This window comes from Spermophilus citellus (assembly GCF_964194105.1).
Source record: "Spermophilus citellus genome assembly, chromosome: 3".
NCBI classification, from domain to species: domain Eukaryota; kingdom Metazoa; phylum Chordata; class Mammalia; order Rodentia; family Sciuridae; genus Spermophilus; species Spermophilus citellus.
This window is the reverse complement of record NC_138184.1, coordinates 72,267,577-72,292,248: the sequence shown is the minus strand read 5'-3', so window position 1 is coordinate 72,292,248 and position 24,672 is coordinate 72,267,577. Positions and strand designations below refer to the sequence as shown.

Genomic DNA, 24,672 nt, shown 5'->3' with positions numbered 1-24,672 from the left:
GTATGTGAGAAAGCTACAGTTTTCCCAGGGGTCTTGTTGAGATGGCTGGCTCCAAGTTAGGAGAAGACACTGCCTGTGAAGAGCTGTAGGCCATACCATAGCAGTAAGCACCAGGCCCAGTGCTCCAGGTGACATGAGTTAATTGGCCTGGGGATGTAGCTGGTGGGAGAGCACTTGCCTAGCATGCTGAAGGCCCTAGGTTCAGTCCCTAGAATCACTTTAAACAAACAAACAGAAATGCCCAAACAGCTACCAGAAGGCCTTTGGTGCAGGCAGGGAAGTGTGTCTCCAGTAAAGAAGTAGGAGTTTAACTGCATAAAGCCAAGTATTGCTTAAGGAATATAAAAACCTAGGGCCAGGACTTACATTGATATTCATTATGCACAAAATGACAATTTGTTAGCTACCAAGATCCTGCAAATGGAGGCTGCCTACTTGCTAAGGAGGGATTTTACCTCTGATGTGAAACTGAGACCACCTAAGTGGAGGATCTGGTAGGTCACCATCCATTGCCAGTGATGATGGTTTGTGCTACAGGATCAAGCCCAGAATATGGTACTCATTCATGCTCTGGGTGCATGGACTCTGGTGTTGCCTACCTTGGAAAGGGCATCCTCTCCTGAGTGTTGAAGAGAAACCCTGTCCAGAGTGTGATCATTTTATCTATAAAGGGTAAATTCTGGTATATGGGGGATCTTACATGGGCCTGATCAGCTCTACTCCAGTTGTCAGGAAGCCTTGTTTGTCCATACTTCCTCCAGAAGGCAGGCCAAAGGAGCACTTTACTGGTTAGTGGCCTGACCACCAATCCATGTTAGTATTTAATCAAACATTTAGAGGCAATCCACATTTCAATCATTGCCTATTTTTATTTGAAAATTCTCAATTTAGAATTATTCTCAAGAACTAAATTTAAAATAATTGGATTAGCAGGTCAAAAGATCTCACATTATAGAAAATGACAATTTGAGACCAAATTAAAACATATAAAAAATGGGGCATTGGAGGGTGCAGCTCAGTGGTAAAATACGTGCTTAGTATTCCTGAAACCCTGGGTTCAATTCTAGCACAAACAAAACAAACCAAACAAAAAGACTGGCCATTAGAACCTTGGATAATTTAATAAATTAAAATTGCAAACTGTAAGGGTAGGGAAGGAGGAGAAAGAGGAACATATCTTCAGCATTTATTTATTCTAACAGTCATATTTGGTTTCATCATGGAGTTGTTTTATTATAGAATAGGTCAACTAAGGAACCAGTTATTTCCACAAGAAATCATCGTATAGGTTTCCTTCATAGGTGTGGTACTTTTGAAAAAACTCAATATGTAAAACAAAAATAAAAACACCCTTTCTCAAATACTTAAATTGCAACCATAGGAGTGGGAGAGCCACTATTTACAGAGCACATATCTATTTAAACCATGTTTTTCTAAGCCAGATACAATGTCTATGCAACAGACCTGGGAAAAGTAAAAATGAAGAGAAAGAACACCTTAAGTTACAGCAATTCAATTCCTCCACTGGTTTTGTAAGAAATGAGGAAACTCTGTTGTGCTGAGGCAGAGTGGGAGAGCCCTTGAGCTGCAAGCATGAAGTAGTGAGGAGGTGACTGACTATGGAACCTCAGAGACAGCTCTTACTCTTTCCCAATATCAAGTACACAATCACAAAGTCCTACTGCTCCACATCCAAGTCAAACTTGATAATTCTTAGGTAATGCTAAACAAACCTTAAGTAACAGCATTCTCTGATGATAGTCTCATCCTTGTCAGAGCCAGTAATTAAAAGCCAATATGTTGCAATTGATTCTTTTATTTTCCAGTCAACAGTCCCAACTTATGGTTTTCTTCCCTTTTTACGCAAGGACTGTCCTTCTCCAGAGAAAGCAACAAATCTGCCTCCAGCTTCATCCTAGATGTGAAGATAAGACTGTTTTCAGAAACTTCCTGGAGGTTTACAATGAATGCCTTATTCTGTGTACACATCAGTACCATTTTTCTTCCACATTATTTGTAACCAGAAAACTCTTAAAATATAAATACAAAACCACAGAATCACAACTGTAAGTTGAGTTTACAAAAGGTTTTCAGGTTGAATATACAAAAGTTCTTCATCTATAAGTTGAAAAATATCATATTAAGTTAAAAAATATATTTAATACACCTAACCAACTGAGCACAGTGGCACATGCCTATAATCTCAGAGACTCAGGAAGCTGAGGCAGGATTCCAAGTTTGAGTCCAGCCTCAGCAACTTAGTGAGACCCTGTCTCAAAAAATAAAAAGGGCTGGTGATCTGGCCTCTGAACTCAATCCCCAGTACTACAAAACAAAAACAAACAAAAAAACACCTAACCAACCAAATATTCTAACTTAGTAACACATCACACTGTGGAATATTGGTTGTTTCCCCTCATAATCATTTTGCTGACAGGGAGTTGTGACTCAGACCTATTGTCTAGCATCAGAGAGGATCATACTGCTTATCACTAGCCCAGCAAAAGATCAAAATTCAAAATTCCATGCATTGCTTTCACATCTTTGTAAAGTTGAAAAATCCTAAGTAGAACTATAATACATTAGAGACCATTTGGATATCTTTTTATGGAATAATCACTCATAACTTCATCACCTAAAAAGAACATTTCCTGTTATTTTTCTGTATATATAAACTTTTCTAATTCTGAAGTTTCAAGCTGATGAGTTTCTTATCTAGCACATTCCAAATGCTACAGAGAACTCCATCAAGGAGAGCCAGTCTTCTTCCACTGGATATTTCTGTTATTTCCAAGATTGTAGTATTATAAATTGCAGTGTTAAGCAACTTCATATTCCAAACACCTGACTTTTCCCAAAATTCATGGATATAAGGGTTCATATACTTTCTTTTCTTTATGGTATAGGGATGAAACCCAGAGTTTCATGCATACCAGGCAAATTTTTTACCCCTGAGCATTATCCCCACCCCTTTTAAAAATGTCTCCCAGGGCTAGGGATCTAGCTCAGCTGGTAAAGTGCTTGCCTCACATGCACAAGGCCCTGTGTTCAATTTCCAGCACCAAGAAAAATAAATAAATGTGTCTCCATAAGTTGCCCAGTTTGGCCTCAAATTTGTATTTTTCCACGTGCTTTTATTCCTAGTTAGTCTGAGATATTGTCCCCTGACTTTCCTCTATGGAAGAAGAGGATTTCTAACATATAACCTCACACCTAGTACCCCCAATTACTACAAAATATTGTACCTTGGTGGGACAATTCAATATTTGTGATGACAGTCTTAAAAAGGTGAGTCACAGCTGAGCCATATAGTCTTCCTTTCCTGAATAGCCTTTTATCTGTCTTGGTATGAATAACTATCTGGTTTTTCTCTTCCACCCATTGGATCATAGCAGGTATGCACTGATTTCTTCTACTTGAGGAAGGTATGTCTCTTGGGCCTTTAGCCTGCCCTTCCTGGACTGGCTATTGTCCAGGTGCTATCCATGATGATGGGGACTCCCTAGTTCCAGGAGAATCTAGCTTTCTTATTTTTTTTTTTATCTCATTCCTTCATTTTAGTGAGGTACATTCTTCAATAGCTTTCTGAAAAAGGGTGTAAAAGCAGGCTTTTTTTTTTTTTTGAGGTCCTATGTGTTCAGAAATAAATTTTTTCTACTCTCATGTTTCATTGATAATTGTGTTAGTCTGCCTCTTAAAATGCCCTATTTCCAAATACAACCACATTCTAGGGCTTCCAGAGAGAAATTTGAGGGGGACAAAATTCAGCCCATATAAGTACAGATTTTTAGGTTGAAAATTATTTCCCCTCAGAATTTTAAAGATACTGTTGCACTGTCTTGTAGCTTCCTACATGTGTCCTAACAAGATGATGTCCTTGTTTCCCAATGGCACCTATCTTCTCTCTAGAAGATCTTCAATGTGATCCCTAGAATATCTTCAATGTGGAGCTATCTTCATTGATTGTTGGGTCCTTCATTTGGAGATATTATTTCCCTGATAGTTTTTGCTCCTTTGGTTTTTCTGGTCTTTTTTTTTTTTTTTTTCCACAATTCAACCCTTTCCATTCTTTCTTTACCCCTCTTTCTTTTTTTTTAAATAAATTTATTTTTTAGGTGTAGATGGACACAACACAATGCCTTTATTTTTATGTGGTGCTGAGGATCGAACCTGGGTCCCCCCTATGCTAGGCAAGCGCTCTACCGCTGAGCCATTTTCTGTCTTTGAAATAGGGTCTCACTATGTTATCTAGGCTGATCTTGAACTCCTGGGCTCAAGTGATTCTCCCATCTCAGTCTTAGGATTACAAGTGTATATGGCATTGCACCCAGCTTCTTTTCACAATTCTTAATACTTGTGTGGTAGAACTAGAAACTTTTTCTTTTTTGTAGTGCTGGATACTGAACCCAGGACCTCATAAATGCTAGGCAAGCATTCTATCACAGAGCCATGCTCCCATCCCGGAACTGAAAGCTTTCTGACTGTGGTTTTCAGTCTGGGATAAGCTGGGTAGGACAGACATTCCTTGGGGAAACACTACTGTTTGTCATTATCTTTAGGTCTTTTTTCTTAGGCTCATCAGTCTGTACAGAGAAAGCTCCAACCTCCAACTATAATGAGTAAGACTGTCTGCCAGTATACTGGGGACCAAGTAGTGGAAGAACATAAAGGGCATTAACATTCAGGGTACAAACTGTCTCTCCTTCTCACTCTTCATTTGGTCTTGCTATCCACTATGGCTGACTGCCCTAGTCTAGAGACCTTTTGATACCTTCTTCCGGGAGTACCGGGAGGGAGACTGCTACAGTTCTTAATGTTTTGTATTCTATCTTTAATCCCTCATTTCCAGCAGTGCCTTTTGAGAGCTCCACAATCTATACCAAACTGCCTCTTGGCTTTTCTCACACTCAACTTAGGATGCAGCTTTCCATCGTCTTGTCCTTCTACTCTGAAGATTCCAAAATCTTGCTGGAGTTGCCTCCTCTTCCAACCTTTACTGTCTCATTGCCTGTAACCACAACTCTACTGGGCTTCAGGATGGAGTAGAACTAAGTATATGTCTTTAAGTCTATCTTTTTTGGTATCCTCTTCTCCCGTCTCTAACCCATACTGGGGATGGAATTCAGAAACACTTTACCACTGAGTTACAATCCCAGCCCTTGATCCTCATTGCTTCAGCCTCCTGAGCCAGTAGGATTATAGGCAAATGCCACAGAATCAGCTCAATCCCATCTTTCATCATACACTTCTTAAAAAATTATGGATAAATAAATCTGTTTATGCCTGCCAGCCTCACTCTCCCTTTTGTGAATCTATAATTGATGATGAGCCATGAGCCATACCAAAAGGACACCCCACACTGAGGCCTCAGGACTTATGAGGTCTGACTAGGAAAGCATATATACTTGGTCTGAACCTGGAAGATCCCTAACACTGTGCCAATGTGGAAACATTATAGCCAGGAGCACCTGCACGTGGGACGGGGGTGTAGAGACAACACTATGGTGTCTGCTCCCAACCAATCCAAATGCTACAGTTCAGGGGTCAGGAGGGGCCAACAAGGGCCCGGCAGTCAGGAAATGGCTGATGACTAGTTCCAGTGACTGGCAGACCATCTTGAAAAGAGATCACAGCACATCTGCCCTCTCCCTTACTCCTGGATCCCCAAGGTCTGCTCCTTTGAGAAAAGGAACCAAGAAAACAGGGTCTAAAATGTGGATATTCTAGAAACTCTCATCACCTCAGGTCACTGCATCCAGCCACAACTACTGAGTGCTGAGGGCAGTCTCTGACAGGGTATGCTAGATTTTATGAGCCAACACCTAGTACCCTGAAGTAAGTTCCCACAAGGCAGACCCTCACCTTAGCCAACTCCCCCTCTTCCCCCCTGTCAGACCTCATTTCCTATAACAGACGCATACCAGGCCAAGGGAGGCCTGCTGTCATGTCTCAGTGGAGGTAACTTTCAGCATGTAGTGGCACAAAAGTGGGTTATAAAGTGGTCAGGAGTTATGACTGCAGGCTCAGAGAGCCCTCACCTCTGGGTTTTCACATATACATCTATACAAATGCAGATAATCACAGCAGCCATCTCCTGGGGCTATTCCAGGGATTTAAGAGTTGTTACACATAAAGCACTCAACATTACTAGTTGGCACCTATATCATGCTGGTCACCATTGCTAGGTGACGAGAGTACTATGATGGCCTGAACTTAGGAACTTGAATGCCTGCCCTCTTACTGCAATACACTGAGTGATGTTTGGTGCAAAGTGCCTGTGAGGCCTGGCCATACAGTCTTGAAGTGTTCATGTCTGTAGGATGCTCAGTTCTTTCCTTCCCTTATCTTACAACCATCCCACTCAGCTAGAAGATGTTAAGAGACTGGAAGTACCAGGTCTCTATATGAGAAGCAAGCAGAATATAAGGCCCATTTAGGGTACACTATTCTTCAGTGGCAGAGCCTTGAGTCAGCTCCTGTCCCCTGGACTGCCAGGCCTCAGCTCCTGACCCCTGGACTGCCAGGCCTCAGCCTATATTCTACAGAATTAGGTCATTAAGAAAATAATGACCCCAGGAATGGGGAACACAAAACAGAAACGCCCAATTCAGAATCATTACGAATCCCAGTCATCACTAGTAAAAAAAAATACTTCTCATTACCAATAAAATAAACTCACCTCTTCAACCTTTTTAACCAATGGACGTGAATTTCTGATGAAAGTTATTTTACCAAGTTTAAATTCATAATTGGGAATTCCTCTGTGAAGAAGAGACAAAAATAGAAATGTTCATTCCAAGAGGAAAGGACTAAAATTCACTTTTAACATCAAGAGGAGGGCAAGCAAAAAAAAGACCCCCACCCCAATACAACAACAACAACAACAAAACAAGTATCCCCCATTACTCTTCTGGAGATATATTGCTATATACTACCTAGGCCTCTGGTCAGCCCTTGAGTAATCCCCAGCATTTTTCTAGCAGGGATCCAGAAGACAAATGGTTTCCTGGTTTAGCATAAATACTGGGTATGGGGCAGGGGTTTGGCCTGTGCTGAAGAGTCATTTCAAGCCACACAGAGCCCCCAACAAGGGCTACACTCTCTCATCTTACTCTTTAAGAGAATGGGTTAAAGAAGGTGTCACTTGCATTCTCCTATTTACACTCAGTAGACAGCTGACACATCTCATCCCTATCCCCACCATGACAGCTGCCAGAGGAGAGTCTATTGTGAGGGTATCTGAACCCATTAATATCATGGTCCCCCAACACCAGGAGAGCAAGCAGGGGTCTGACACAGCCCCTCCTTGGACAATGCCAAAATATCCAGCAGGGGCAGTTACAACAGACTTACCTTTTAATGTCTCCAGGCTTGATTGGGGAGGGACTGGGCTCTACCCCTTTCTTCTTTCCATCTAGTCTATTCCCAGAGCCAGAAAAGGCCTAGACAAGCAAGCAGAAGTGCATGCTGAACTTCAAGGGTGAGCGCACATGTGCCTGAGGGTGATGCCCAGACCCATTAGAACTAAAGTCCTTGTACCCCAGCTGATGGATTATTGGCAGTGGAGATCTCTCCACCCAGCCTTTCAAGGTACTACTGAGATCCAAAAGAGCTGCCTGACCCTAGAGCAGCCAGCAGCCAGTGGTTGAAAGGCTTGGCTAGTTCAAGCCCCTGTGGGTGGGCTAAAGCCTCTGTTGTGACCGCCTCCCAGATTTAGCTTCCTGAATGTCCAATCATGTCTCCTCCATTGCTTTTTGGCATCCCAGTGCTTGCACATGAGCCACCTCCACCTATTTCTCAGTGAGCCTGGCCAGAGGCCATGCTAAGGGTCATATCTCCAGCTTACTTTCAAATGGTGTAGGCAAAACAAACAAAAAACAGGACATACTTTTAGCAATAGAGAAAAAGTAATAAATACTGTTGAACCTAAAGGAAGGATATGTCCATTGTATTAATTTAATTTTTTAATAGGGTAATTTTCTTTAATGGGGAAAAAAAAATAAAGTTGGGTTCCTTACAGGGTCGGTAAGATTCTAGGAGAAAGTAGATATGCAACACAATTTAGGAACTGAGCAAGTGTCTGACTTGTGTATGTAGGTACCCAGAACACAACCCCTGCTAATGTCCACAGACCATCACAGAGAACAGCTTGCAGTGAATGTTCTGATTCAAGGAAGCACAAAGAGTAAAACATGTGGCCTGGTACTCACACGGAAGCCCAACTCTCCTGCATAGCCACTGTGGTCGGCTTCGCCTTCCTGATGGGGAGACAGAAAATAGGAGGTAAATTTCTAAGCATGAACATCCAGCTTCACCCTGAGCCTCCAGTTACTAATGCTGCTCCTACCCTGCATCAGCTTGGACACACTGTCCCCCAAGGAAGAGGGAAGAGAAGCAGGGGATATGACAATGCCAGCCCCAACAGAGGTCACACATAAAGAAGCACTAGTACTAAAAAGATCAAGTGCATGAGAATTTGGGAAGGGACTCTGGAGAAATCACTTACTGTTGACTCCTCATGCTGGACTTGTCTTTCAGGTTCCTTGTAGCCTAAGGGAGCATCAAAGTCCACCTGTATTGTCAAAATGAAAGGTAAAATGTTGAGACAAGGTCATACTCAGTTTCATTATCTATTTTAACTAAGACAACTACAGATTCACACATGGTTCTAAAAAATTATACTGAAAGATATGCCTATACATTATGCTCAGTTTTCTCAATTAGGACACATCACAAATTACAGCATTGCATCACTACCAGGATGTCAATGTTAGAAAACATACTGCTCTTATACAGAGCTTTCTGATTCTACATGTATTTGTGTGTATGTGTTTTGTGTAATTAGTTCCTTATGATTTCATCATCAAGAGGGTCTGTCTATCCACCATCACTTTTTTCGGCGGGAGGGGCTCAGCAATGAGGATGTTGTGTACATCAATGGTTTATTCCTATTCAGGAATCTGAGAAAATTTCCTTGGCTCTTAAGAATATTTATTCCTTGGCAGATCTGAGCTGACCATAAATTCAGCCACCTCAGCACCATAAGCAAACTCTGCCACCCCTACTTCCTGGGATGGATCACTAGGTGAATGGTCACCTCGTGATGTTCTGATAGCATCTTCCTCCTCTTTATCCAAACATTCCCAGGGATTGAGTGATATCCCCCAGAAGCTCTGATCTGAGCTCACTGAAACCACAAAGTCACTTACATTCATGTCACACTCAATGATGGACACAGCTTTGTCAGGTTTTGTCTCCATCACCCGTAGTTCATAGATCTGTGGAAAAAATACAGAACTCAGTTGGGACAGTTGTGAGGCAGCACTGGGGATTGGCAATGTCCCTGTTCTGTGGCTACCAGACTCCTGTGGACAGGACCATCATTCCCATGACATCATCACACAGCTGCACCTCCTCCTTCAGTTGAGGGGTGGGCTGCCTTTATGTCAACTGCTCAAGAGATGTTTGTTCACCATATGTGGTTCCAATTAGATAGTTATGCATCATATTGCAAAACACAGTCCTGTATTTTTCCCCTCTTCATTTCTTTAGGGAGTACTGGGGATTAAACTCAGGATCACTTTACCATTGAGCTACAACACGAGCCATTTCCATTTACTTATTATTTTTTAAATTTTGAGACAGGATCTTGCTAAGTTGCTTGCTCAAATACTGAGGCTGGCTTTGAAGTTCTGATTTTCCTGCCTCAGCCTCCTGAGTTGCTGGGATTACAGGTGTGTGCCACCATGACCAATCAAGACACTCCCTTTGACCCAGAAAGTTCACTTATAGGAATTTATTCCAAGTAAATAATTAGGCTAAGTACCTAAGAAGAAAATTCTAAGAAAGCTCATTCCAATACTACTAATAGTGTGTACCCAAAATGCCTATCAATAGATCACTTAGATGAATTACATTTGCTCACATGTAAAAAACAGGTTAGAGGCATAGCTCAGTGGTAGAGCATTTGCCTAACATGTACAAGGACCTGTGTTCAAATCCCCAGCAATGCAAAATAACAACAACAAAAAAATACAGAAAGGGAAGAAATTATTTTTCAAGTATGTATTTAAACCTGTGCTTTAATGTATATCTTATTATAATACCCTCAACTTACTGTGTAAAATCATCAGCGGCATCTTTTATCATCAATTTAATATATATACGTTTTGGTGGAGGAGTACCAGGGATTGAACTCAGGGGCACTTGACCACTGAGCCACATCCCCGACACTATTTTGTATTTTATTTAGAGACAGGGTCTCACTGAGTTTCTCTGCACCTCACTTTTTTGCTTAGGCTGGCTTTGAACTTGTGATCCTCCTAAGTCTCCGGAGCTGATGGGATTACAGATGTGCGCCACCACACCCAGCTATCATCAATTTAAGAGTCAGCATTACTGGGGCTGGGGTTGTGGCTCAGCGGTAGAGCACTCGCCTAGCACGTGAGAGGCGCTGGGTTTGAGCCTCAGCACCACATAAAAATAAATAATTAGGTACCTGTTATTCAACGTACTTACAAAAAAAAGTTAGCATTATTACTTGAGTATTAAGAACAATATCACAAAAGCTACCTACAATTAATCAAAAAGCTTAAAATATTTAATTAAGATAGACAATACTTAAAATATTCTCCATGAAGCTAAAGACAAGAATATTTCTTCGTTTATACAAAAAGAAAAAATAGAAACATATAATTTGAAACCCACAAAACAGGAAAGTAAAGGTTATTAGAATAAGATCCCTCAAATATAGGGAAACTTTCAGATAAGAAGCTAGATCTTTACATTGACACCAAGTAGTTGCCTCTAAATACTGTGAAGGAGGAACAGGCTAACCCACAAGGCTCCTGTGACATGGCTGTGGGGATCCCAGTCCAAAGGGACCAGACAATGTTGTAAAGGAGCTGAGCATTCGTCACAGAGGAAGTAGGCTAAACCAGGCTGGGGTCATTCCTGGACAGCAGCAGTCAGCCCTGGCAGAAATCCCATGGTGGTCAACTGTCAACTGTCACAGTGGACAAGAGGCATCAACACTACTGTATGCCACGCCTATGACAGAACAGCCTACTGGCAGGAGTTCCAGTTATTATATCCTCCTGCAAATGTGTTTCCATGGATATGGAAAGCAGATGGCCCCCTGAACTGAGAGAACTCACATGTCATTTCACTTTGTAGCTAAATTATCTACGATCAGACACTCAAGAAGCACAGATTGATACATATGAACATTTGAACATATGAACCTATATCAGGAGGGGCTAAACCCAGAGGAGCTGCTAATGGAAAACTGGAGTTAAAAAAAATAAAACTGTGGGCTCCCATGAGAAGAGGAAGTGACTCCAAGAGACACTGTCCCCAGCAAGAGCCAGGTACCCAAGGTACCTAACAACATTCAACCCACTGCAGGGCCAGCTCCTCCAGGACTTGTCTGCTTCCAAGGGAAGAAATCACAAAGACAAGGATCCAGCTTTTCTGTTTCTAGATCCCTACAGCTATATAAAAGCCTTAAAGGCTTAGGTTACAGATATAATAAAGACCTTTTTAATAGAGGGAGAATTGACAGCCTCACCAACGTGGTCCACAGAGATATGATTAAGAATAGCAATATTAAGCTTATTTACCTATAAGTGCAATCAATCCTTAAATGGGATTTGTGAATTATGGCTATAAAATTTTAAAAAGCAAATAGCATGCAGTAATGAGATACTAAGATCCAGGAATATCTCACTTAAAAAGAAGCCCCAAACACCAGAATAGACAATGTAAGTGGTTCTTTTTAGGTCCAATCCATGTTAAACAAAGCTCACCTACCTTCTCATTGTAATTGATGGCAATCACATCCCCAGTGGTCAGACAGGCAAAGTTTCTCAATGCATTTTCTAACCTGCAGACACACACTGTCAAGGCAACATGGCAAAATGTATACCTTCAGTCTAAATTAAGTGTCTATGAGAAGTTACCATTAGGTACATGTAGTGTAGCATGCTGGAAATAAAATCACACAGCTTTGAGCTGGGATATACCTCAGGAGGGTGCTAATCTAGCATGCATGAGTCCCTGGGTTCAATCCCTAGCACCACAAAAATAAAAAACAAGAGAAACTTCAAAACACAGCTTAACCAGGCATGGAAGCTGAGACAAAAGGATCACAAGGTCAAGGACAGCCTAGGCAATTGAGTGAGCTCCTGTCTCAAAATTTAAAAAAAAAAAAAAAAAAAGTAATAATAATAGTCTAGGTGTGGTGGTACAGGCTTGTAATCTCAGCAACTTGGGAGGTTGAGGCAGGAGAATTATAAGTTTCAGGTCAACCTCAGCAACTTAGCAAGACCCTGTCTCAAAAAGTAAATAAATAAAAGGGGCTGGAGCATATCTTAGTGGTAGAATGCCCTGAATTGAATCTCCAGTACTGCAAAAAAAATTATTACTCCCAGTGACGCTGCAAGGGCATGTTTTGACTTTGACCACAATGGTTGGAGGCGCTGGGCCTGAACTACACTAAAACAGATTTCTTGGTTTTGGAGGATAGGGATGGCTGGCTCCCTGCATTACTTCTGCACGACCTGGCACATGCCAAAGCACAAGCTCCCCACCTTCCATGTTATATGCTGACTACCTTTATCTTGTCAGTCAAACCAGGGGAACACCCAACTGACTTTCAGCTAACACAAGTATTACTCTCTACACTAACAAGTTATCCAGGCCAATAGAAACAGCCTCTGAAAACAATCCCACAATAAGTTTGCATTGCAATATGCATAAAAACACAAAGATCAAAAGGAGCTATGACCACAGATTCAGGACCCCTTCTTGGTCACTAACAGCCCAATATATCTAGGTCAGAGTTCTGAGGAATAATGTATGATCTTCCCATAGGAAGATCTCCAACACACCCCTCATCCAGGACCCAATCAGTAGGGGGCTCAATGAGGCCACTGTGTCGGGACATGATCAGCAAAGGACTTAATATGGCTCATATGCAGCTTGCTTCTGAAAGTGGGCCTAGAGAGTGACCAGATGGGGAGGAAGGCACCTTTTAAAAATTTTTTTATATTTTACCTTTCCATGTTGTTCATTTTTTTTTTTTTTTTTTTTGGGTAAATAGTACTAGGGATTAAACCCAGAGGTGCTCCACCACATACCTATGTCCTCAGTCCTTTGAAGTAGCTGAGATAACAGATGTGTACCACCATGCCCAGCTCTTAAATTTTTTTAAAAGCATGCATTTTAAAAAATAAATAGGGCTGGGGATGTTGCTCAGTGGTAAAGATTTTCTTAGCATGCAATGAGGACCTAGGTTCAATCTCTGGCATCACAAAAAAAGGAAAAAGTTAAATACACACTCTTTAGTATTACGATTTTAACAAGCTAATGGAAGCCATCAAACTATAGTTTTGTTGTTGTTGTTTTGTGGTACTGAGGATTGATCAGGGCCTTGTGAATGCTTGGCAACTGTTCTACCATTGAGCTACATCCCTAGCCCAAGCAAGAGATCTTGATCACAGTCCACAGACAGTATACCTCTTACCCACAATGGTCACTTCCTTCCCCAGTACTGCAAAAAAAGAAAAAAAAAGAAAAAAAAGAAAAGAAATAAATCACTAGAACCTAAACATCTGCTTTCTGCTGTAGTCAGTCAACATTACCTATGATGGAATGACTGAGTCCTAAGCCTGGGAACACTATGGAACTGACTAGCCAGTTCTTTGTTGAGCTGGGTTATCAGAGGCTGGAGGGTGAAGGCAGGTGAGTCATCCCTACCTTCCACTGTACATATTGCACCTATGTACAAAAGACTAGACTTTGTGCCAGGGGGCAAAGTCCAACTGAAAGAAGAGTTCCACTTTGGCTTCTACGGGTGTCTGGAAAATGATCAAAGAGGCATACAGAACATTTAGTGCACTCAGGACGAGGAGTCAGGTCAATGTGCTGGCTTTTTTTGGTTTTTGTTTGTGGTACTGACAATCAAACCCAAAGCGTCGTGCATGCCAGGCAAGCACTGTACCACTGAGCTACATCCCTAGTTCTGAATGCTATTATTCTTAAATCATAACTTCAACCACAAACATGTGGTTCTGAAAGTAGCAAAGCACCTGTTATTAGTGGCTCCTGAATACCAATCTTTCATTTAGAGGAACCCTTCTTATTTCAAAAGGATACACTGCTTTGGGGTTGGTGATATCCAGGAAGTCTGGGCTCTGAGGCTGGAATTTGGAGTATGTAGCCACTTGAAGGTTGACACTTTCCACCTGCACCAAGCCCCCTTCTTCCAACAGCAAATTCTGCATCATCTAAAAGGAAGAATGCTGCATGAAACTCCTGGAAATGAAGCAGCATCAGAGTTATCATCAAGTTGTACAATGGATGAGCCAAAGTCTTACTTGGGGCCTCAAAAGAGGAGCCTGAGACAAAAGACTTGAGAACAGGTAATTTAATTGGGATACAACATCAGAAAAAATGAAAAATCAAGTGAGGGAACCATGTGGAAAGAAGAAGGCCAAGAAATGGGGGCTAAGGCTGCTGCAGCTAATAGTATGCTATATCTCTGCTGGGGCACCTCGATCAGCCTCCAGCTACAGGCCTTCTGGAATTCCTGGAATGCTCAGTTCCTGGTTCCTAAACTGTCCCACCAACAGGTTATAAGGATCTGGGTAAACAGGGCTATACTTAAGGTAGGATAATAATAGCAGAAGATGAAGCTGAGCTACTATGGAATGGCTTGAAATGGCTAAGGCCATGAAGTAGTGACAAGACTCCAGAGATATCTGCTATAGAGGGTTATAAAAAACTGAGAGCCACCCCCTTCATTCTTGTAATTCTTCTATTAAAAACCCAGTAAAGCAGATGATGGCTGAGGTGGAAGACGGAAACATCAACAAAGCCTATGAGAATACAGCATATTAGTGAGGACAGCCACTACAGTGTGCCTGAGACTTAGGTCAGAGTAAAGAAGACTAGGCCAGGAAAATAGAACTCTGCATGTCCCAGAATAGGCTTTTGCTTGTCTTATTTTAAACCTTCTTGAAAAGAATGTCAGATAAATACATGGATAGAGAGAATCACAAAACCAATTTTTGCACAGCCTGCCCTGACAGTTCAATAGTAAGCAAAATATGGCTTAGTTCATTTTCTCTATCCACACCCCACTCTCCAGTCCCACCCCACACTGGACATCATGTTCTTCTGCGAATACTTCATCAAGAGCAGCAGTTAGGAAGTGACCCAAACAGCCCAAGAAATGGGGGACAGGGAGTTATGGTGCAGTTAAGAGAAAGGGAGCTTATCTGGAGAATTGGGCATAACTGGGGCAGCAGCTATACCTTAAGGAAGGCAGGGGCCCAGCCATGAGCAAAGTTCAAGAGTGAGTGGGTCCTAAGACAAGCCTATGGAGGCCTCAACACACTTGAGCTGAAAGGCACTTATCAAGCTGGAAATGACAGCAATGGAGGGGTTGTCATTCCTTCTAATGACACAGGGAGCTACAGTAGGATTGCAAGGCAGCTGGCTTTGAACTGAGGGTATTGTGACTTTGGAGAGTGGAAATGTTCCAAGGCTGAGTCAGCCTGCTATAGGTCAAACCCCAGGCCCTTGGGCAGACTTTTCTGAGTGATCTGTCAGTGAGGAGGAAGAGGACATTAGTGGTATGAGGCCCTGAAGTACAAAGGGCAAGGTTGTGATCACAGGCTGGAGGAAGCCTGTACTGTAGTGGGAGTAGGAGGAGATTCCTCAGTCAAGAGGCAGGACACAGCCACAGAAGGCTTGAGACAGAGAGACAGAAGTGAGGGTTAGATTAGGGCTTGTGGTGAGAAATAAGCTGAGGGCAATGAGGGAGGGGAGGAGGAGCTGAAATCTTGCTCTATACCTAGTCCACCAGTTTGGCGGTATCCAGCCCCAAGGCAAGTTCTGTGGTGATGCACACACAGTACAAAAGGCATCTGGTCTGGTGCATATCTTAGTGCTTGCAAGTGGCCCCAGGAAGGAATAAAGGTATAAGTCAGCAGTTGCGGTCCCAGCTGCTAGAATACAGGCCAGCATTTATTTTAGCCTGGCTCCCAGAAGTAACTCAGGAGCTCTGGGAGGGATGGACTTGACCAATCAGCGCAGGAAAAGCACTTGCTCCCACACCCTGTGTTGCCTTAAACAGCAGTTGGGAGGCATAAGGCAACTTCCTCATGTTAGGATCTGAAAGGCCAGGTTCTCAGAGGTCAAGAGATTCCTCAAGGTTCAATTAGTTTCCTAATCCAAAGTTGTCAAAGAGTCAAGCAGCCACCCAAACTCCAAGTCTGTGGATTGGAAAAGAACCTCTGAGATACAGTATAATCCCAGTGTCACCACTTCTTCTTTCACCTTTACAGATAATCCACAGAGGAGTCTCTGCAGGAACAGAAAGGACTGAAGAAATAGTTGCTATCAAATATTTCAACAACTCAGAGCAACTTCAATGACCAGACATAGTACTAGATGAGTAGGACATGGCTTCATGCACCTGCAGACAATACACAAGGACAAGATACTGAGTGGCAAATTCTCAGGATGGCAAAGTAGGAGGCAAGTGTAAGATCAGAGGCCCAGTCAGTCTGGAAGGAGATAGCAAAAGAAAAGTCAGGCAACAGGTGCAAGTGCAGGGCTCATATTGGGGAGAAGCTCGTCAGGTATGCCACTTATGAAGGGTCCTGGGACCCGACTAAAGGACAACCATGCTCATAGTGGCATGGGCAAGGTTGTCTCCTGCAAATGAGAAGGGACCTTTGGAACTTATATTCAATCTCAGAAAGAGAAAAGGACAGGGGGCGGGGGGGGGGGGGAGGAAGAGGAAGGGAGGGAAGATGGGAGGGAGGGGAGAAGAAAGAGAAGGAGGAGGGGAGGAAGGGGGAGGATGAGGGAGAAGGAGGACCATGCTTTTCAAAGTGTGGCAATCACCACGAAGGGAACCAGCAGGAAGTAGGCTATGCCTCAGAACTTTGCTTTCTTAGCAATGGGGTCTCAAGGTATGGTAGCTGAAGTACTTTTGTGTGTTTGCAGCCCCTCTCACTGCTCATCCTGGACACTCTAAGTGTACCTGGCAAAATTAAAGCACAAAAGGAAGGAAACATGCTTCCTTCCATGGGCTTCCTAAAGCAAGCATGTCAGGGAGAGGGCAGGAGTAGGTTAGAGAGAAGTGGAGGGGGAAAAGGGAAGCATGTGGTTCCTGAGGCCACTGGTGTGGAATGCATGCAACATCAGGCTCCTCCCTAAAACACTAGTGCAGTTTTGCTCGCTTCTCTAAAGTGTCCAGCCCCTGGGCAAGTTCTGGAGGCTCTTATGTACCGAGATGTTTGCACCCAAGTCTTCAATGAAGTCCTTCAAGTCATGTGACCACAAGTCAAGTAACATGGGTCCACAGCTAAGCACAGTGTTTTATGGAATGGTATAGGGAATTGTTTTGGATCCACTCCTCTTGCTGGGCCACTCTGTTGAGGGGCGCAGGATTCTCAAGTGTGCACACACATACTAGGGGGTGATTTTGCCTATGAGAACACCACATGTGACAAGCCAAGGGGCACACTCTCCAGAGAGCTTGACGGCCTCACTCACCCAGTGTGGGAGATAGCAGATACCCTCATCAGCCACGAATTCCAGCACTCCGCAGTGTGTCATGCGATCCGAATTCTTATTGGTCAGTTTGAACAGCATGGGATAGGTAATATTAAGTCGGCCTAAGAAGAAAGAGCATGGATGAGATAGATAACTCAAGGAATGGCTTCTTAGAAGGCAAAAATACCCTGCTCACCCAACAGTCTCCCCTTGGAAGGAGCCTCTCTGCTACCTACAGTAGCTTTGTTCCCCAAATTTCAACACCCTCTACCCAAGAAACCTCCTACTGAGTGAGGCAAGGACATATACAGTGCATGGCCCAGAAGAGGAGCTCAGAAATGTCTGGTGACTTAGTCATGCAGCATCAGCACAGACCTGTGATATTCTGAAATCACCATTTTAAAAAGTGTTTGTCAATAATGTATCAACCATGTGTCAGAGAAAAAGCCCCACCTTCAAAGGTTACTAGTTAGAAAGGTAAGAAAGAACACAAAACATGCATAACCTGAGCCTTCAGGTGCTATGGAAAGAGAAGGGAGGGAAGGGACAGGGTCAGGGGGACAGACCAGCCACAGGGCAGGCAAGTCAGGGATAGAATCCAAAGAGAAGAAGTAGCTCAAACAAACATATGGAGGTGAAGAAACCAAGTAGTTCAGAGACAAACTGTCAATTAGGCAAATTGGGCCAGGACAAATATAGGAGTGATCAGGAACAGAAAGGGAAACTGGTATGAGACACCACATGGCAGAACTTTGTGTCTGGGACCAATGGGCTCAGCCAAATCACAATATACTACATCTCATTCCAGTGAATCATGAGGTAAGAGTTGCGTGGAGGGCAAGAGCTGGCAAATAATACTGCACACAGGGCTGGGATTGTGGCTCAGTGGTAGAGCACTTGCCTAGCACGGGCAGGACCCAGGTTCAATCCTCAGCACAACATAAAAATAAAAAAATGCATTGTGTTGTGTACATCTACACCAAAAAAAAATATAATAATAATAATAATATACTGCTTACATGCTGACTCAAGAGGTAAAAGGGGCAGAGAAAGGTGGGGCTGGCCAGGTGAGGAAGGAAAACCTAAGAAACCAGGGCCCTGGGAGAAGGGATCTCAGAATGTACTGGTGATGTTTGCTCTGTCCCAGGATCTTGTTCAATCTTCCCAGAATTTCCAGGAAGGTACTATCATTATCCCCTTTTTGTTACTGGGGAAACCAAGGCACATAAATAAAGTAACATGCCCCCAATTACATAGTTCAAGAGTGGCAATGCTGGGATCCAAATGCAGTCTACTTGCTTAAATCTGGGGACTCAACCACTGAGGCAGACTTCAGCTTGTCAGGCTAGGCAAACATATCAATAGCAGTCCATTTAGCATCAGGAGGTAAAGCAGATTCCTTCTGGTCTCTCTCTAAAACTCCAATTAAAACAAATTGAAGAGCTTGGGCAGGAAGTTCCAGAGAAGCTCAGAAAGAAACACCTCACCATGAAGGTGCAGTGGGAATGGGTGGCCCCACTATCACATGAGTAACTGATGCTGGCAGCACAAGGTCCAAGGGCCCAAACACCAGGCCTTCCAACCTCAGGGCACCTTACAGCAGTTAGAAGCTGGCCTATAGTTGGTCTGGGGTGACCTGGATCAGGCTCCAGCCAAGGATCTGAGACTGCTATAGCTGGAAGAGATACCAATGTTCTCCAGTCCACTCACTGATGACCAAACTACAATCTATGATTTAGAGAAGTACCCTGATGTTCCCAACTCTTTACAAACCCTCACCTCTTCCAGAGTAGTGATCTTGTATTTTGTAAATCAGGACTCCTCCCTGCACAATCTTACTCAGGCACAAAAGGGTTTCTTCCATCACTTAGGAGGTCAAAACAACACTGATTTGATCCACTGACCCAGTCCCTAATTCTTCTGGACACCTGTGCTAAGGGTCACACCAGGTATCTGGATTCTGGGTCAGCTTGTCTGGAAACCAAGGCCTCTCTGGGGGCTTATTCCCTCTCTGTAATGACAAGTGTGCAAACAGTACTGTAACTGTGAACCCACTGGCTCTATCTATCTGCTGCATGGACACGGGCCTCCACAGTGTATGGCTATAACTAGAGTTGGCTCAAGGGTCACTAACCCTAGGTAGGGGCTGGGATGAAATGGACTGGGTCGGGCATACATAAAGCACAACACCTCCAATGTATAAGTGCTGTAGATGTCCCTGGTTAAGGAAAAGGACACCAAGGGCCAGAGAAGCCAAGTCACAAAGTCAGGCTGGGCAAGGTGTAAAGATTGAGCAGACTCAGTACCTTTCCCTGCAATCTACCACTGAGTTCCTATGACTAGCCTCCAGTCTCCTGACTCCCACAGGAGAAATTCAAAGTGAAAACACCAAGTCTTGAAATTCAACCGTGTCTGTGATCAGGGCTCTCCATGATCAGGATATTCTGTGTCTGGGGCTGTGGTATCTGGGCTGTTCTCTTGAGATAAAAGGTTGGGGGGAAAAGGAAGAGTATGGCCATTCTCACAACTTATGAATCTTATCCACACTTCTACTAAGAGGCAGAAGACAAGCAAAGAGCAGAAGATAATAAATAGCTCGATCTCTGACATGCTCAGAATGCAATGACACACTGAGATGAGAAACATGCACTACCCTCTTGAGAAACAAAGATTTCTTCTGGCTTGAGAAGCTTCTTGCTTGAGAAGCTATGCACTACCCTCTTGAGAAGCAAAGATTTCTTCTTTTAAAAGAAAAACAACTGAGTACAATCAATGGCATGAGCTACCTTGGCACTGTACAAAGCACTTTACTCTTCCTTTATTTACTCATTTATCGCAGCGTTGAAGATCAAGCTCAGGTCCCGGAGCATGCTACTAAGTGCTTTAACACCAAGCCATACCCCAGTCCTTCATCCTTTATTTAATCCTGACAGAGTCCTGAGACAAGTTGATAGAGGGTGGGTAGGATCAGGGAAGAGAACCCCCTTCACAGAGGAAGGACCTAAAGTTCCCAGGGCAGTGGAGAAGCTGAGTATTCACTGCATAGTTGCCGCCGCCACCACACATAACTTTGTCCCAAACACTTGTGGCCCTGGCTTCCCCAGTTCAGTATATGCTCCCCAGTAATGATTCCTAACTAGATGTTGCATTTGGATGCACTAAAGAGCCTAGACTGATTTCTGTCATTCGTTCGTATTTATATTACTTAAGTTTTTGAGTAACTTAGAAAATACTTACTGAGTTGATCGAGGGCTGAGGGTGGCATAATTACTGTGGAAAAAATATTTAAAAACATTGAGAAAATAAAAATAAAAAGAATAGACAAAAGGCAAGATGCGATTCTTATTATATTTTTTATAAGTTTTAAACAGTATTTTAAGGTAGCTAAAATTTCACAATGATCTTTCAAAAAAATCTTAATGTAATTTTACCTGGGAGGAATAAAAGGCTCCTGGACATTAATCTAATCATAATTAGCACCCTACTCCTATCACCCACACCCACTTAGCAAATCTGAGACAAGCCACACTTTAACTTAAATTCTGGTGCCCACATGCAAAGTTAAGGGTTGGGGAAGGCTATAAGCTTCGCAGACATAGGGCAAGAAAGGTTACTATTCAAAATAAAAACAAGCACATACTCTTCCCTCCTTTCTCCACATCTGACCTGTCATTAGGCCCGGCTAGCATGGACACGGAGAAGCAGCGGTACTGTGTGGAGAAGCGGTTCTGGAAGACCCGGGGAATCGGGTGGTCGAACATGTTGAAAGAGAACTAAAAGAGAGAGAGAGATGTTGGTATTAGAACAGAGATATTAGAACAAAAGGTTCTTTTCTTTCCTGGGACAGAGGTCTCACTGTGTTGCTCAGGCTGGTCTCAAACTCCTGGGCTTAAAAAATCCTTTGCCTCGGTATTCTGAGTAGCGGCAACTACAGGCACACACACTCGCTCCAGCTTAAAGGAATGTTACAACAAAAATCATCTTTTGTATATGTATATGTCTGTGTGTGTACTGAGGATTGAACCCAAGGTCTTGCTAATGGTAGGCAAGTGCTCTAGCATCAACCACCATCCTATTTCTTTTTAGAATCTATTTTGAGACAAGGTCTCACTAAATTGCTCAGGCTGGCCTTGAACTTATGGTCTTCCTATTTCAGCCTCCTTTGTAGTTGGGATTACAGGCCTGCTCTACTGTGCCCAGCACATTGTGGTGATTAACACTAATAAACATGGATGAGGAAATGAAGAACACAATGTGTTCTTGTGTTCTTACTTGATTACCCAGAATATTCTGATTTCCTGAGCAGCAAAATGAACAAATTATTTCTGCTTCACCCAGTCTCACTCTCAGATCTAGCTTTCACCATTTTTGGGTAATGTAATCTTACTAAAATATGAAACAGGCCATCCCAAGAATGTCCATAACATTTTTCAGAGATGCTCCCCCCGCCCCCCGACTATCAGTAGAATCAAGGCTGAACCTCCTGTACATCTCACAGACACTTGTTACTGACAGACCCAGTCTCTTAACCTATCATGTTCCTCCCTGGCAATTTCTTCCACCTAGAACTTTTTCTCTATTATTATTAATTTAAAAGTCATTTATTAATTGAAAAACATCTCTTACTAAGTAATCTGTGTCTGGTTCTGATTTAGGCATTACGGAAATACCACTATAGTGATGGTAACCAACATCAGAGTAGGTACACATTGTAGTGCTATACCATTGTGCTTTCTTATACCAACAAGCAGGCCACCCCGGGGGTGGAGGCCGGTGGTCCCTCTGGGTGTACAGTGGGGCTGTGCACCTGCCCCCCGGCCCCTCATCAACAAGCAAAATGAAGACATGGTGACAACAGAAAGTAAGATCCAAAGACAAAGTTTAGCAACATCAATTTGGGATCTTCTCAAAGTATTGCAATTATTATGATGTTTAAGAAGAGAATGTAGGGCTGGGATTGTGGCTCAGTGGTAGAGCACTTGCCTTGCACGTATGAGGCACTGGGTTTAACCCTCACCACCACATAAAAAAATAAATAAACAAAAAAAGTTACTATGTTCATCTACAACTAAAAATGTGGTGGTGGTGGTGGAGGAGGAGGAGGAGGAGGAGTGTAAAATCTCCTAATAGGGTAGATATCCAAAAGAAATCAAAGTGATGGGGCTGGGGGTGTGGGTCAAGCGGGAGCGTGCTCGCCTGGCATGCACAGGGCACTAGGTTCGATCCTCAACACCACATAAAAATAAAATAAAGATATTGTGTCCACCTAAAACTAAAAAAATAAATATTTTAAACAAAAAGAAATCAAAGTGAGATCTTAGCCAAAAGGTGGAAGCAACCTAGATGCCAACTAACAGATAAATAAACAAAATGTGGTATACACATATAATGAATGTTATTCAGCCTTAAAAAAAAAAAAAACTGGCACATGCTACAACACAGATGAACCTTGAGGGCATTATGTCCTCAAGTAAAATAAATCATAAAAGAACTTACACCATATGATTCCACTTACATGAGGTACCTACAACAATCAAAGTCAGAGACAAAAAATGGAATTGTGATTGCCAGGGACTGTAAGGAGAGGAAAATGAAGCATTATCATTTAACTGGAGAGTTTCACTTTCACAGGGTAAAAATTGTTTGGGGTAGGGTACAGTGGTACACTCCAGTAATCAGAGCTACTTGGAGCCTGAGGCAAGAAGATCACAAGTTCCAGTCCAGCCTAGGCAACTTAGCAAGACCCTGACTCAAATAATAAACAGACAAAATTAAAAGTTATAATGGAAAAAATCTGATTAGAGCCAGAGGAGTGAGGAGCTCCTTAAAGCATCTCTCACTTTGGCTACCACATCTAAATCATTTCTTCCCTTTGCAACCTAAAAGGGGAAACCATGCAAAGGATACCTGACTTTAATAACCTGCCTCCAATTTATTCCCCCACAAACCTGACTTTCTGCTCCTCCTGCTGCTTCTGACTCCAAAGTTTACTTTCCTTTATAATATAATTCTGATGCACAGCACATTGCTTGGCACATATCAGGTATTCAATGTCTGTTACATGGAGGAACTTGAAAACAAAAATTTCACAGTAAAACATTTGGGAGAAAATCTAATAACCATTCCTTGCTTTTAAGAAAATAAGCAACTGCTAGGCAATGCTATCTATATACAAAGGTTATGAGCCAGTTTTTCAGCCAGATGGACTTGGTTTCAAATCTCCACTCCTCACTTATGTGACCTTGAGTAAACCATCTCTGTAAATCTCAGTTTTCACGGGGTTAAAATGATACCATTTTTGCCTCCAGGGGGATTGTATACAATAAAAGGGATAAAATGTGATGAAAGAATAAGGACATTAAAGAAAAACCGTGTAACAGAAAAAGCGCCCAAAAAACATTTCCTACTATCGTTCGTTATTATCACCGAACACAACACGACTGTGTATATACGAGGGCGTGAAGCACAGGCTTAGAGCTCACCCTCCAAGGGCAAAAAGCTGTAGGTTCCCGTCTAGGGGGATGCTCCCTAGAGATTCTCCGTGGGGAGCTCCCGCTTCTGCCTCCACCCCCAACAACATTCCCAGTTAACTCTGAGTTAATGGAAACCTGTTGCACGACAAGCATTTGTGAGACCCACGAGTGGACACAACGATAGAATTTAACTTTCTACCTTCAAGGACCTCAAGTCCAGCTGAGAGGGAACGCAAACCATGCCCCAGGCAAGCGCAGATGAACAGGGGCATTCGTAGTTAAGGGTCCAGCTCGTTCCAGAAGTGTCCGGGACTGGCAGACCCGCCGGCCTCAGGCCCGGGTGACTCGGCATCTCCGCCATCGTTCTGTCCATCTCTGCTGGGCCCTGATTTGAGCCCTGTCCTCAGTCCAGCTCCCTGACACCTACCCAGCCTCGCTTACCATGATGTAAACCCTTCGTAGACGCCGCTTTTCTCAGAAAACGTTAGAACCAGAGGACTCGGAAAACTCTTCTTTATAGAAGCCGCCGCCGCCGCCTTCTTACTGAAACCCAGACACCCCCGGAGGCTCACCGGAAGTGCCTGTCCGGAGGACCTGGAGTGGGTGTCGAGCCCGGGCGTCAATTGCA

General features: G+C 43.1%; 1 protein-coding gene across 4 annotated transcripts; it reads right to left on the bottom strand.

Annotated features, from left to right (window-relative positions):
- Nucleotides 1-845: 845 nt before the first annotated feature.
- On the bottom strand, nt 846-24,672 carry UFD1 (ubiquitin recognition factor in ER associated degradation 1). 4 transcript variants are annotated; one of them, XM_081287836.1, is made up of 12 exons: nt 24,472-24,672; nt 21,212-21,344; nt 20,809-20,841; nt 17,572-17,693; nt 14,158-14,288; nt 11,812-11,884; nt 9,210-9,278; nt 8,507-8,572; nt 8,211-8,258; nt 7,354-7,442; nt 6,680-6,761; nt 846-1,915 (listed from the first exon to the last, which is right to left on the bottom strand). In XM_081287836.1, exons 2-12 carry the CDS (start codon nt 21,330-21,332, stop codon nt 1,841-1,843), a joined length of 909 nt encoding a protein of 302 aa, XP_081143962.1. In that variant the 5' UTR covers nt 21,333-21,344; nt 24,472-24,672; the 3' UTR covers nt 846-1,840. The 4 variants fall into 4 exon arrangements, with proteins under 4 accessions (XP_081143962.1, XP_081143961.1, XP_081143959.1 ...); XM_081287835.1 differs by having other exon boundaries at nt 24,486-24,634; XM_081287833.1 differs by lacking the exon at nt 24,472-24,672 and adding an exon at nt 24,244-24,465.

Bases quoted from the DNA above. Each gene is read 5' to 3' on its own strand.
- UFD1 (XM_081287833.1), bottom strand. From the start codon at position 24,417: ATGGACAGAACGATGGCGGAGATGCCGAGTCACCCGGGCCTGAGGCCG. The intron at 21,345-24,243 runs GTAGAAAGTTAA...TCTCTCTTTTAG, and splicing joins TGGACTTGAGGTCCTTGAAG to TTCTCTTTCAACATGTTCGA. The intron at 9,279-11,811 runs GTAGGTGAGCTT...TTTTTTCCACAG, and splicing joins CCATCAATTACAATGAGAAG to ATCTATGAACTACGGGTGAT.